At 33.7% G+C, this 15284-nt stretch overlaps 1 protein-coding gene across 1 annotated transcript; it reads left to right on the forward strand.

Moving 5' to 3' along the window:
• Positions 1-8896: 8896 nt before the first annotated feature.
• Positions 8897-12614, forward strand: LOC107490323 (probable RNA 3'-terminal phosphate cyclase-like protein). The gene is made up of 7 exons (XM_016111101.3): positions 8897-9102; positions 9417-9704; positions 9795-9947; positions 11247-11425; positions 11508-11683; positions 11792-12008; positions 12150-12614. Exons 2-7 carry the CDS (start codon positions 9503-9505, stop codon positions 12357-12359), a joined length of 1137 nt encoding a protein of 378 aa, XP_015966587.1. The 5' UTR covers positions 8897-9102; positions 9417-9502; the 3' UTR covers positions 12360-12614.
• Positions 12615-15284: the final 2670 nt, after the last annotated feature.

Genomic DNA, 15284 nt, shown 5'->3' on the forward strand with positions numbered 1-15284 from the left:
GTTTTTCCTCCCGGTTGTGGTCGCAGCTCTTCTCTGGCCCTTGCACCTCCGAGCTCTATTGTGTGAACTTCTCTGCCCTTTCCTCTCAGATTTAGGCTTTCATTGTAGCATTTCCTCGCCAACTTTTGATCTCCCCTTACCGTTGCTATCCCCGCTGAAGTCGGGAATTTCATGCAAAGGTGGGGTGTAGATACCACTGCTCCGAGTCGGTTTAGAGTAGCTCTGCCGATTAAAGCGTTATATGCTGACCCTACATCGATGACTATGAAGTCTATACTCAGAGTCTTTGATTTTTCCCCTTTTCCAAAAGTGGTGTGGAGGGGCAAAAATTCCAGTGGTTTTATTGGCGTGTCCCCTAATCCGTATAGGGTGTCGGGGTAGGCTCTTAATTCTTTCTCATCCAACCCTAGTTTGTCAAAAGCGGGCTTAAAAAGGATGTCCGCCGAGCTTCCTTGATCCACTAGGGTTCTGTGGAGATGGGCATTCGCCAGGATCATGGTTATTACTACTGGATCATCGTGTCCAGGGATTATTCCTTGCCCATCTTCTTTTGTGAATGAAATGGTAGGGAGGTCAGATGACTCTTCTCCGACCTGATAGACTCTTTTGAGATGTCTTTTGCGAGAAGATTTGGTGATTCCACCTCCTGCAAACCCTCCTGAGATCATGTGGATATGTCTCTCTGGGGTCTGTGGAGGTGTATCTCTTCTATCCATGTCATCTCGCTTTCTCTTTCCGTGACCGTCTGACCTTTCTATGAGATATCTATCAAGCCGACCTTCTCTAGCCAGCTTTTCTATCACATTTTTAAGGTCGTAACAGTCGTTTGTGGAGTGACCATATATTTTATGGTACTCGCAGTAGTCACTGCGGCTCCCCCCTTTTTTATTTTTAATGGGTCTAGGGGGTGGCAGTCTTTCAGTGTTACAAATCTCTCTGTATACGTCCACTATAGAAACTTTAAGAGGAGTATAAGAGTGGTATTTTCTTGGTCTCTCGAGACCGAGTTCCTCCTTTCTCTTGGTTTCCCTTTCCCTCTCTTTTGTTGAGGGAGGGAGCCCAGGTCGCCAACTCAGGTCTCTCAACCTAGCGTTTTCCTCCATATTGATGTACTTTTCAGCTCTTTCCTGTACATCACTTAGAGAAACGGGGTGTCTTTTAGATATGGACTGTGAGAAAGGACCTTCTCTGAGCCCATTGACCAGCCCCATTATGACTGCCTCTGTGGGCAGGTCTTGAATCTCTAAACATGCTTTGTTGAACCTTTCCATATAGGCTCGTAAGGATTCTCCGACCTCCTGCTTTATTCCCAGGAGGCTTGGCGCATGTTTCACTTTGTCTTTCTGGATAGAGAACCTCATCAAAAACTTCCTTGAGAGGTCTTCAAAACTGGTAACCGACCTCGGGGGGAGGCTGTTGAACTACTTCATCGCTGCTTTCGATAGAGTGGTCGGGAAAGCTTTGCATCGCGTAGCGTCGGAAGCATCAGCTAAGTACATCCGACTTTTGAAGTTGCTTAGATGATGCTTCGGATCCGTGGTTCCATCGTAGAGGTCCATATCAGGGCTTTTGAAGTTCCTCGGAACTTTAGCCCTCATTATGTCCTCGCTAAAGGGATCCTCTCCCCCTAATGGTGGCTCTTCCTGTTCGTCACGGGAGTTGCGATTTTTGAGGGAAGATTCCAGCTTTAAGAGTTTTCTTTCTAACTCTTTTCGCCGTTCCATCTCCTCTTTTAGATACTTCTCCGTTTCCTTTTGTCGCTCCCGCTCTTGTTCTAACTGTTCCAGGCGGCTGTGGACTAACCCCATTAGTTCAGTTACGTGGGATGGTCCGCCTTTTTCTAATTCGCGCTCGTCTGAGGAGTTTGCCTTCGGATTTTTTACCCCGGAGGTGCCCTCTCTCTGCTGATTGTTAACCTCCTGGTGGAGGGCTAAGTCCACATTGTTATTACCTGTGTCCAGATTCTCTTGTTCGGAATCTGTTTCCACATGGCCTTCTTCATGGGATCTGTCCGCCATCAAGGGATGATCTCTCGGGTCCCCGGAAATGGCGCCAATGTTACGGTGGGTAACCGGAGATTAATAGAATAGATGGCGCTAGTTGGCCCAATCGTCCGCGGATGGTAGTCTCCGAGTTGGTCTGCACACTGGAGCCTCCTTCCGACTTGTATTCGTGAGTGAATGGGAGTGTGAGCAGGTCTAGAGAGTATTGGACTTAGAGATACCTGAGGGGGGTCAGTGTATTTGTAGTGGTGAGTCCATAACCACCGTTGGTGTAGTGCCGTATCTTTAGGGTGGTAACCGTCCCTATTATCTTGGGGAGGTTAAGATATGGCTTTATGAGGCGGTTAGAGAGATTTTAGGGGTGGTTACTCATTTGAATGAGTGTTTATCTGCCAGCTAATCTCACATCCGACCTCTTCAGACCAAGTCGTGGCTGACACCGACTTCTTATGTGAAGGTCGGCACTTAGCAAGGCTCTAATCCTTTAGATTAGGCCTTTTAGTTGGACCTGGGCCTTTGCATTGGGCCAGGGTATGAACAAATATAATTATTAATTTTGATCTATATACTATAAATGATATTTTGTTAATTTTTTATTATATTATTTTAATTTATTTTGTATTTAATTTAATCCCCTTTTATAAAATTTTTGGATTTACCGCTGCTAAAAAGGGAAAAATAACGTTGTAAATTTTGGTACTAAAAAAAGGTTGAAGGTTTTAGAAAAATAAAACATTACTTCTCCATTCTTTTGATAACTTTTTATCTTTTCTTTCTTTTTTTTTTGAACTTTAAAACAAAAAAAAAATTTCTCTCTTCCATAACTAAATGTCTGTTTGAAAAACTTTAAAAGGAACTTTTTTGAACTTTTAACTTATAAAAAATAATAGTATTAATATCTGGTATAATTTTTAAAATCAAATTATAATTTTCTAAGAAGCTATTTAGGAGTTTATAGTAAAGTTAAAAAAAATTACTTCTCTCATAATAAAAAGCTTTTTATCACATTTTTTTTAAAATAAGTATTTTTAGAACTAAAAATTCAAATACAAAATAACGTATTTATAAGCTACTTTTTAATATAGTCATTTATTGTTTAAACTATTTTTTTAAAAGGAGCTTAATTAAACTATTTACCCAAAGGGGATGCTCCCATAAAGTTGTAAAAAATGTCTTTTTTTAAAGATATTTTTTAATAATTAAAATTTAACACATATAATCACTTAAATTATGTTATTTTTGTCAAAATTATGTCAGACAAATTAATTTGATCAAAAAATAGTTAATTAAATTTTGAATCTGTCTAAATTAATATTATTTTTTATAAAAATGACTATAATACCCCTATTATATAAAATGACTAAAATACTCTTATGATATATTTCAGTCTAATTTTAATAAAAATAATATAATTTAATTAATTATATGTGTTGAATTTTAATTTAAAAAAAAGATATTTTTAGTATCTTTATCTGAGTGTCTCTCTTTCTTACCGAAATTTATTCTAAAAATAATTAGTGGTTGTTGGAGGAGAAATGATTTGTGGGTGAATATTAATTTTCAGAGAGTGTGTAATCGTGCGTGAATGTTGAATATAGCTATAAGGGTTTTTAACTTTGCTTTCAAAGGTTGGTGATGAGTGACAAAAAAATATCATAATTTTTTTTTGTAATGTATACATGTTTGGCGATGATATTTTTCTGTTTTCATTATTCTGATCCTATTTTTGTTGAATTTGAGTCCGTGTTAAGATTTGTTTTAGTTATTGTGTTACTAGGTGCAAGGTTTTTATATGTGTTCATGTTATATATAGATGAAATTGATGATTCACATATGTTAACATTGTTGGTGAATTGTAAATATGCTAAAGATTTTCTATGTGATTGGGTCTATCTTTTAATTTGATGTGTTATTGATAACTATACCTTTTAATTAATCATGCGATTTACGCGATTATTCATTTTATTTTTTGAAATTTAAAATTATCTATATTAGTCTTTTAGATTTAAATTTGGACACTAATGTGATCCCTCGACTATTTTCGGCACACAAATAAAGTGTTAAGATGACACCTTTTCTATTACGTTGGACACTGCAACGGCTAACTGACGTGGCGAGAGTTATATTTGTATCCAATTTAGTCCCTAAAACCTTAATTATCTTATTATTTATCTGAGTTATAATGACAAAGTTTTAACAAGGGGGACTAAATTGGATACAAATACAACTCTCGACACATCAACTAGCCGTTACAGCGTCTAACGTGACAGGAAAGGTGTCATCTCAGCATTCAATTTGTCTAATTATTACCGAAAAGAGTTGAATGACTATATTAGTATCCAAACTTAAATCTGAAAGACCAATATAGATAATTTTAAATTTTAGAGACTAAAATAAATAATCGCGTGAATCTCAAAAATCAAAATAAAAATTTAGTCAAATGAAGATATTGATAGATATTATGTTTCATCATAAAAAAAATGTGGGTATGATAAAGTTGTAGAATACTAGCACGTTCTTGAATGCAATTTAAATATTGATTTAAGGGATCTTTATACAGATAATGAGTTACAGAAAATATATTTTATGAATTAAAAAAAATTATGATATGATTGATATTTATTTTGAACATAAAATTTTATTATGAGATATTTTTAAGGACAAGAACTAAACTATATCACTTACGATATTGAGTTTTAATAATAAGAAATGTGCTTGAGACTAATATAATATAATTTTTTAAAACAATTAAAATTTTAGAAATTAATCTTGATAGAAGCGGATCGATAATATTTCAAGTTTCTCTCTGTTTTTTTTTTTTTTATTTTTTTTCTTTCGGTGACACCAATTTTCAGAGATTCAAAATACTCGTTGCCTAGCATGAAAAACCATAACAAAGTTATACTGAAATAGTTAGCTTAACATCTATATATTCATCATTTAACTCAATATATTATGGTATATAATATTTAAATTAATTTAATCAGAAAATAGTTCAAGATATTCTGCACAACCCTTAAATTCTAGTTGGAATAGCAATACAAGAAGGAATAATATTTCATGTCAAAATTATAAATGAGTTCGATAAAAAATAATAATAAATATTACAAAGAAATTTATTTTTTATTCGATTTATAGTTGTATAAATTATTGAAGTAATTTCATTGTTACATTAAATCTTTAGAATAAATTATTTAAAAACAAAAGTAATATCATATAATATTTAAAATATTAATTAAAATATAAAAATATAATATTTTTATTATTATTTAATATAAAATATATGATTAAATTTTTATTTTAGTATTTGAAATTCACCGTGGTTATTTATTTTAGTCTTTGAAATTTAAAATTTTTTTGTAGTGATACTCTAGATTTAAATTCAAGTACAAATTTAGTCTCTCGAACCTTTCAAATGATGAATCATCAAACAGAATGTTGAGATGGCACATTTCTTATAACATTAGAGGATACAATAGCTAACTGACATGGCTTAATTTATGCTTGTACTCAATGTGGTCCATAAGGCAGAATTTTGATAGTGTCTTTGAGACACAAATACACAGTAAGACATAGACACATAATACACAATTTTTTTTGCTATGTTTGGTAATAATGTACAAGACACATTGATCTCAACTAAATATCATATTTATCCCTATCACTGCAATACCACTACCAACATTACTTTCCACCATCATTGTCATTAATTTTTCAGCCTCAATCCAAATAACTATGAAATATCATCAAAATCTTTAATCCAATAATCAAATCAATAATTTTTTTATATATAAAAAATTAAGACAGAGATCTAAGGAAAAAAAGAAACTTGAACAAAATATATCCCATGAAAAAGAATAATGAAAAAAAATACAAGAAACAAGCACAATTTGAAAAACAGATATGGAGGCGGTAAAGACAAATCTATATACAGGGAGAGGCAACGGAGGCGTCAGCGCCGGCACGAACCAACAAAGACAACGGAGGTGTGTGAAGGTAGATCTAGAGGCAAGGCGACACGAGGCAACAGAGGCATCGACACAAGCGACGAAGAAGAGAGGCGAACCAAGGCAGATCTGGAGACGACACGACGACGGAAATGACGGAAGACGACAGAGAGACGGCACAACGATGGTGACGACAACAACGCTGAGAGGGAGATGAGGGTGGCGGCGGAAGAAGAGAGAGAAGGCAGAAGAGAGGAAGAGAGGCGGACAAAGGAAGGAGGCGGTGGCAACGCCGGTAGTGGTGACGGTGACAATGGGAAAAGAAAAAGGCAGGGGTAGAACAGAGGTTGGAAGGTAGAATGAATTGGAGAAGAAGAGGGAGAGTTATGAAATTGAAATTAGGATAAAGGATAAAATTAGAATTTTAAAAAATAACTAGGGATAAAACTGAAAAAATTTGTGTCTCATGAGTTATGTCTCAGTGTCACAGCTAAAAGGAGAGACACAAAATACATGTATTTTATGTATATCTATGTGTAACTGTGTGCATCAAAATTTTGTGTTTCAACAAACAAACAATGTACATGTTCTACCATGTCCATGTCTCCAGTGGACATGGACATGAAACAAACGAGACTTAAAGTCCTAATTCCAGTTTTTCTCATCCTCCTTCTTGTCTTATTTTTTTCTTCTTCTTATCACTGCCACCGCCGCCTCTCTCCTCCTCCTCATTCTCTTCTTTTACCGTAAGTTCGTAAGTGCACCTCCCCTTTCACTATCGGAGACAACTCAAAGCCCCCATACCGCCTCTCTTGCTTCCTCTTTTGTCATGCCACCAACTTCTTTTCTTTCTCACTTGGCTATGGCGGCTTCGACGCCATCTTCCCCGACACTTTCCTCCTCCTGCGAGAACCCTTGTCACAGTGAAGTTCATGGACCCCACAACAACCTCGCAGTCCCAGCAAGTTGAGCGCGAGCCCCACAACGAGCTCTTCTTCACCTCTGTGCTCCGCCAATCTTCCCTCCACGTTGTTATTGTCGTGGGATTCTAATATACCCAAAATGGCATCGTTTTCTCCTCGTCTGCAATCTTGTGGCTCACGGAAACTTTTAAGACACTATTTTTATAGAAAGTATCTTGAACTCAGAGAAGAATAAATAATTTGTTTGTTGCATTGAACATTGTAAAAGGTGTTCTTTTCCTTCATAGTTGTGGCCCTCTTTGATTTACAGTGATATTATTCTCCTAAATGCTAAATTCAATGCCAGAATTGGAATTTTTAAACCTTCCCATGTAAAATCGAATCCCAATTTAGATGTTTTGGACGATGGGTGATTTTGAAAAGAAAATGAGAGATTTTTGGAGTGTGATGGTGGTGGGATTAGAGTTGTTGTCATTAATAATTGTGAAACAAAAAAGAAGAAGCAAGAAAGAGGATGCGGAAGGCTAGAATTAGGATTTCAGAAACTACATTAAATATAAATATAAATTAAACCATGTTAATTAGTTATTGCAGCATCCAACATGGTAATAAAAGTGCTATCTCAACATTCTGTTTGCTTATTCATCATCTAAAAGACTTGAAGGACCAAATTGGTATTCGAACCTAAATCTGGACATTACCATAAAAAATTTTAAATTTCAAAAACTAAAATAAATAATCATATGAATCTCAAGAAATAAAATAAAAATTTAATCTAAAATATATATTTTAATTATAAAACATGATTTTTTTGTGACTATTATAAAATATGATTTAAAACTGCATCAAATTTATTTAAAATATAACTCGAGTTCTAACATAAAAGTTATATAAAATAAAAAATGATAAATTCCAACCAAAAAATGTAATTTAGATTTGGATTACATTTTTGAGATGTTTGGATTGAGTGATGTCTTGAACACCTTATTTAAAAAATAGTCACTTGAAATATTGGTGTTTTAATAATTTTAATTATTGATTTTAATTAATATATATTACATATATTTTTTATAATTAAAATTAACAGTTAAAATTATTGAAATAGTAAGATATTTTGTACACTTAAAATTATTTTACATATATATTAGGGGAATTTATACTAATAAATTGAATGGAGTATAAAATTACAAAGATATTCTAAAATAATTTTCGATACACGCATGTCTTAAAATATCTCTATGTAAATCAAATCAATCATATTCGATTTAGTTATAATAGTAGTAAATTAAATCAACTAAGCAGAAGTAGTAAATCGAATTACATATACATGTAAATCGAATCAGTTTGATTCAATTTACTACTTATACAACTTATTATTTTTAAGTTAATTATTAACTTTAAAATATAAATGTCAATAAAAAATACTCCTACTTGGAGTCAAATAAAATATAAAAAAATTAAAACGAATAAGAATAAAAATTCAACTTTTGTGTTTTAGTTAAAATTCTAGAAAATTTATATTTTTATAAATTTATGAATTTAAAACGAAACAATAAAAAATTTTAAAAAATCATCACCAAAATTTTTGATGTTAAAAAATTTAATATAAAATATAGCCTTCCAAAATAGTATAAGAGTTAAAGCTTGAAGTTTTTTTTCAGAGTTAGAAGCAAGGACAGTTATACAATATAAAATAATCAACTATATTTATTTAATATGTAATTTAATTTGAGAAATAATTAAAATACCATATCAATTAAATTATCATTTAATTTGTGAAATTAAGTATAGAGCTTATTGCTTTGATGACGTTATGTATATATAATAAATTGAATCTAGTTAATTTAATTTACTATTTCTATAGCATATATATAGCAAATTGAATATAGTTGATTCACTTTATTATTATCAATAGATTCGATTTACATAGAAATATTTTAGAATAGACATATAAAAAAATTGATTTAGGACATCAGTATAAATTTAAATCTCATTTAATTTATTAATGTAAATTATCTCCTTCTCCTTATCGGTATTCCAACCGCGCCAGAGTCACCGCCGCCGCCGGTCTCATTGTTGCATTCTCCACCACTCCTTCTGCACCTCTTCTCCAGTAACTCCTGCATCGCTTCCGGCGTCTCTGCCCGTCCGCGTCGCTGCCGTCAGCAGCGTCTCTGTTCAGTGCTCTGCCCATCCTCTCCGCTGTGTTGCTGCCCTGCTTCATCCCTGGTAAGTTTTTTATTTTATCCTAATTAATATTAAGCTTTTGTTAATGTAATTCAGAACCATAACTAAATATACGAAATTTTGTTATTTACTAATTAAAATTCAAAACTTGTTTGCTGTTGCTGAGTTGCTGAAAATTCGGTCAGACACTTTTGTCTTTGTTTTTGTTGTTTATCATTAATAATACGTGCATTTCGATTTTAATTCTAGTCATGAACTTTGGTGTGTTCAACTTTGAATGTGAACTTTTAATGATGAAAAATAGACAAATTGGAAGTGAAAGTTTGAATTTTATTGTCATTGAATCGTTCTCGCAGCCTTGCTGAATCAGATCACCAAGCTCCGTCAACCTCCGCTGCCACTTCAGACTTCGCAGTGAAAGCTGAAAAACATATTGAAGAGGATGAAGACGGAGTACAAGAGGCTGAAAGGAAGCCAGAGCTTCAGGCAGCGCCTTCTTCTTGCTACTCTCTCTTCAACTCCCATAATCATTGATGATATTCGTGCCGACGAGACTTGGCCTGGTCTCCACAACCACGAGATCTCCCTCCTCCGCTTGTTTGAGACTGTCTCCGATGATTGCCTCGTCCAAATCAATGAAACCGGTATCTATACATATATACACCATTCTCTTTAGTAGCTCCTATTTCCTTCTATACTAATTATGATAATTAGAGTTTCGTTCTGATTTGCAGGCACCAAATTGAAATATAAACCCGGCATTATTATGGGTGGCACACAGCACCGTCCCCACGACTGCGGTGTGTCTCGCTCCATTGCTTATTTCCTGGAGCCGCTCATACTTCTTGGTTTGTTTGCCAAGAAGCCCCTCACCATCACCCTCAAAGGTATAACATTTATGATATGCTCTCATGAATTTCATAACAAATATGTCCTCTATTCTTGCCATTAGGAGTTTAGGACTTACAATCAAGGTTCTAAGGCACCCCTTTGTTATGTGTGGTTGGAATCCGGTACTCAGTATGTGATTTTGACACTTTGATTTGCGATTCGGTTATGCTTTTCTAGATCCTATTAGAAACTAGGCAAAGGATTCTATGGAACTCTCAGAGCTCCATTCACTGGAAGTGCAAAAAAATTATACATTCGCCTCAACCTGTTATTTTATATTTACTCATTTTCAACAAAAAAATAATTTCAAAAGCAAGTCAAAACCTCAAAACCCTCGCTCCGCACCAACTCTCACTACTCCAATCTCCAGCGTAACGCCTTCCACTCTATACAGCGGCGGTCGGCGGCAAGATCAAATTGGTGAAGATAACTCAGCAAGATAGTCCGCAGTTCGGTTTGGGTGCAAACTGTTGGATATTTGCGGTCTCTATGAAAGAAGAAATATCACTTTTTCTCAGTGTGGAGCCATTTCTATAAAGGAATAATTAGCACTTGTTTTGGTTTTTTTTTTTTTTTCTTGAGAAATTAAGTAGTATAAAGGAAAGTCTGAAAGGTGCCATGGATCAAATTTGTATAAATCGATCTCCTTGATTGATAGGAACAACAATAGATTGTGAAGCACATTGCTTGTCGTCAGTATGGTGGAACCTGAAACCAAGTAGTAATTCCAATTCACTCTTCATTGGGGCCTCTTCCTTTCTTCTTCTTTCTTCTTTCTTCTTGTTGTCATTGCTTTACTTATTTGCGACTTGAAAGTTGGAACGTGAGAAGGAGGCTTGGCAAAGCTGAGATCTATATAGGGAGAGTCAATTAAGTTGACATATGTACATTTTGCACTTGAAATTTGCAACTTGGAAGCAGGCTTTAGTGATTCTGACACTCTGCTTAGATCAAGTTATTATTCTATGGAGCTTATAGCCTCTCATATGTCATATCTATGGAGTGTTTTGAGGTTTGTGCTTGTTTTACAAATATAAAAGATTTTGTTGAAAATGTATAAATATAAATTAATAAATTAGGAGAAATTTATAAATATTTTTGACGGTTCCATTGAATAGAGCTTTTTACACAAGTGTTCCATCAAATACTTTGCCTAGAAACTAACAGGAAAGGCAGAAAAGTATGGAAAGTATATTAATTTATTTTTTTAAAGAAAACTAGAATATAAGGACCATTTAGAAATTAGGATATATTCTAATGATTTGAATTAAATTTGTCCATAAAATTGTTTTCAGGGATCACAAATGATTTTAAGGATCCATCGGTTGATACTTTCAAGTCTACTGCTTTGCCCATGCTAAAGCGCTTTGGGGTCCCTGCTGAAGGCCTGAGTCTTAAAATAGAGAGTCGTGGAGTACCTCCGAATGGTGGTGGAGAAGTTGTTTTGTCTCTTCCTGTTGTTCAAAGTCTATCTGTAAGTTGCTGGGATTTTTTTTGGTTTCTTTGATTTAGTTTATTAGAATGGATTTTGTTATATCATATATTCTACTTTACAGGCAGTTAATTGGACTGAAGAGGGATTTGTTAAGAAGATTAGAGGAATCACATTTTCAACCAAAGTGTCTGCTCAGTTTGAAAATAGCATGATTAGAGCTGCCCGTGGAATCTTCAATCCACTACTTTCAGATGTGCACATCTTCACTGACCACCGATCAGGTCCACAGGCCGGAAAGTATGTTTCCTTTTCTTTCAGTAGATATTATTGAATGATTAATTTGAATTTTGCAACTGTATCTGGTAGAAAAAGCGAAAATATTTACCAGGTTCTTTACTGATGCAGTTCACCCGGATATGGGATTTCATTGGTAGCGGAGACTACTACCGGTTGCTTGATATCTGCAGATACAGCCGTTTCTCATGCTAGGCATGAAGAAACAGCTGGTCTTGAGGATGATTCAAAAAAAGATTTGATGCCTCCAGAGGATGTTGGTTGCGGAATTGCAAATATTTTGCTTGGGGAGATTGCTCAAGGGGGTGTAGTAGATTCAACACATCAGGTTCGTATGTCAGCAACATTTGGCTCCATTCACTTCTTTTTCAAAGTTAGTTTAATTTTGCACCCAAGTTTGATGATAAGTTGTATGAAGTAGAGATGATGTTGATATGCCTGCTAATATTTTAACGTGTCTGCTATGCAGGGTCTGTTATTTCTTCTTTGCGCTCTGTGTCCTCAAGATTTTTCAAAGATTCGTGTTGGAAAACTTTCCCAGCATGGAATTGAAACTCTCAGAAACATAAGGGATTTCTTGAATTTGAAGTTTGTTATAAAACCAGACCCTCAAACACAGTCGGTTTTGCTCAAGGGAATGGGTTATGGCATGAAGAACCTTTCTCGAAAGATCTCTTGAAAATCGTCGACATTTGTATGAATGTAACTGCAGCGTAATTTCATGCCATTGTTCATGGTCTCCCAAGAAGAGGGGAGTGGGGGTGTTGTATACTGGTGAAGTTCGTCTGGCTCGGTTTTGAAATGTAATCTAATTTTGTTAGTTACATGTTTTAGCTTTACCCTTCATTCAATTATAATTTTGCCTCTAATGCTGGAGCAACCAATCAACTATGCTATATAAAATGATTATGAGTGAGTTTTGAATTGCTGTTAACTACTCCATAAACTTCCATTTCCGCCTAGTTTCTTAATCATATTAATTATACATACACAGATAATGAAAATATGATTAACTCATTATCTCCCTCCTTTGTAACCCGCTGAAATGCTGATCACTGGAAACTATCGTTCCTCTAAAAAATATAATGGACCATTGTATTCAAATTTGCAACTCCACGTATCAGCTTCTATGGTCAAAGCAGGATTTCTCGAATTTAAAACAAAGGAAGAAGTGAACTATTATTCTATTAACATTAAGTTGAGTAGGTAAAGTTGATGTATTTACTATTTAGATAATAGTTTTAATAATAAAATTATTTATTTAATAAAAAAATAGAATTTTAGATTTTCTGTTCATAAAAATTTTAATATCATATAACAAAATTGTTTTAAGCCAAAAACTTAATTTGATAAATATAAATGTAAGATATATAATCATTTATATGTTTTTTTATTTATCATTATAAATTTTTGGGATAAATGATTTTATGACATAATATTAAGGTTTCTATAACTAAAAAGTTTAGAATTTGATTATTGTTTTTCTCTAATAAAAAGAATTTTGGTATAAAACACAGAAAAAATTAAAAAGATTTATGCAAAATTCATTTCAATAATTATATATCTAACAAAACACACTCAACAGTCAACAAGATAGTATAACTAGTCACCAAAAAAAACAAGATAGTATAACTAGAAAAACGGAAATATTTGTTGCTGTATATGTTTTGGATGGGAGATTGCTTATGAAATATGGACCCGATAATTAAACTCTAATCCAATAATGAATGCTGGATAAATTAACATGTTGCAGAAATAACATAACAAGGAGTGCTAGGGCAGCAACTTTTGTGATTTATAGCTATCAAATAGTCATCAATGATTATTTTAATGGTGTGAGATTTCATCCAATAGATTACTTTTTTTTTGCTGATTACATACTGGACAGAATTTAATAAAGTTGCTGCCCCTAGACTTTTCCTAATACAACACAACAAGAATACCGAATATATAATTAGGAGTGACAAACGGACCAAAATTCGTCGGACTGGTCCACATAACTTGTAAAAAAAAAAAGTGATCCGAACTAGAAATTTGAGACCGCAATAATGAAAAAGACCACTTAACTCGCACCACTTAATCTATGGGTTTTGATAGGTGTCAGCAGGCTAGACGGGCTTACCTGACAGGCCTGTCATTCTACAAGAGGATGAAGATGATGATTGAATTTAGAACATTACTTTTGTACTTGTATTTAGAATGTTGTCCGTTTTATTCTAAGTTATAAATTGAACTATGTTTGATTGATTAGATATTTGGATAATATTTTATTTTTAATTATATATTTTGAACAATTGAACATGCCGATTTTATTATTTTGTTTCAAAAAATTTTGTTAATAATTATATTTATTAGATATTTAAAATTATAAAAATTTTAATGTTTGTGAATCTAAAAATTATAATTTTTTATTTTTAAAAATTAATATTTACTAAAATGTTTGTGAAATTATATATTTATTTTAATATTTAATAATTTAATAATATAAAAAAATAAAAATTAGTGGACTTGCCTCACTAATCTGCTAATTCGCCATTAAACTCGACGAGATAGAAATTTAGGATTATCTCATAAAGCAAAAATATAATTGAAACGCAAAATAACAAAATTTTGACAAAATGAGATGGGCGATGCGTTTACCTGTTTGCCATCCCTAAGATTATAATATATCATGACGAATGACAAATTGCACACATAAGTAGCGCGCGCGCGCACACACACACATATATAAGGGTGGCAACGGGGGAGGTTTTTGCTCTATCCGACTCCGTTCTGCTCAACGAAAATCTGCATCGAATCCGCCTCGCCTCTATTTGCAGGTAGTAAAATGTTAAACCCTAACCCGCCTCTGCGGGTACCCGTTCCGCTCCTACCCGCCCCTATAATTATTAAATCCAAAAAATAAAATAAAATTTTAAAAATTATATAACTATTATTTATATACATAACATAAATTAAAATAAAAATTTTAATATGATATAATATTATTAATTATTTTACTAATTATTTTATATATATCTTACATATATTATATATTAAAAATATATATTTATATATCTATTATATATACCGGAGCGGATAGGGGTGGGTTTAACCTAAATCCGACCCCGCCCCGTTAAAATCCGTTCCGGTGCGGGTGCGGATAATTATCCACCCCCGAACGGGTAGAGGTGGGATGGGTACCCGCGGGTTCGGGTAGTATTGCCACACCCCAATATATATATATATATAAAATGCCAGTTACTTAAGAAGGTCTCTCACGTTATATATGTAAAGATAAAATAAATGAAATCAGCCATATGAAATTGAAAATCCTCTATTTCCAATAGGGGTTGACTCTACCTGTATGGTCCTGACGATAACTATTAATTCCCTCACCTTTTTGCTTTACAAGCTAAGTATAAACATCTGATCTACTGCTTCACTAATACAAAGCTAATATAATTGAAGTGAAATAAAAGATAATGCTGGTGTTCAACTCCTTCAGCATATGCCCCAACCAAGTCAACGCCTAATGAAATCTGAAAATCCTCATGCTTACAATTATATATGCACAATTTCCAACTAGGATAAAGTCAAGCACCAATACCTTTGTCCAATTGTG

Source organism: Arachis duranensis, chromosome 5 (genome assembly GCF_000817695.3).
Source record: "Arachis duranensis cultivar V14167 chromosome 5, aradu.V14167.gnm2.J7QH, whole genome shotgun sequence".
Taxonomy (NCBI): domain Eukaryota; kingdom Viridiplantae; phylum Streptophyta; class Magnoliopsida; order Fabales; family Fabaceae; genus Arachis; species Arachis duranensis.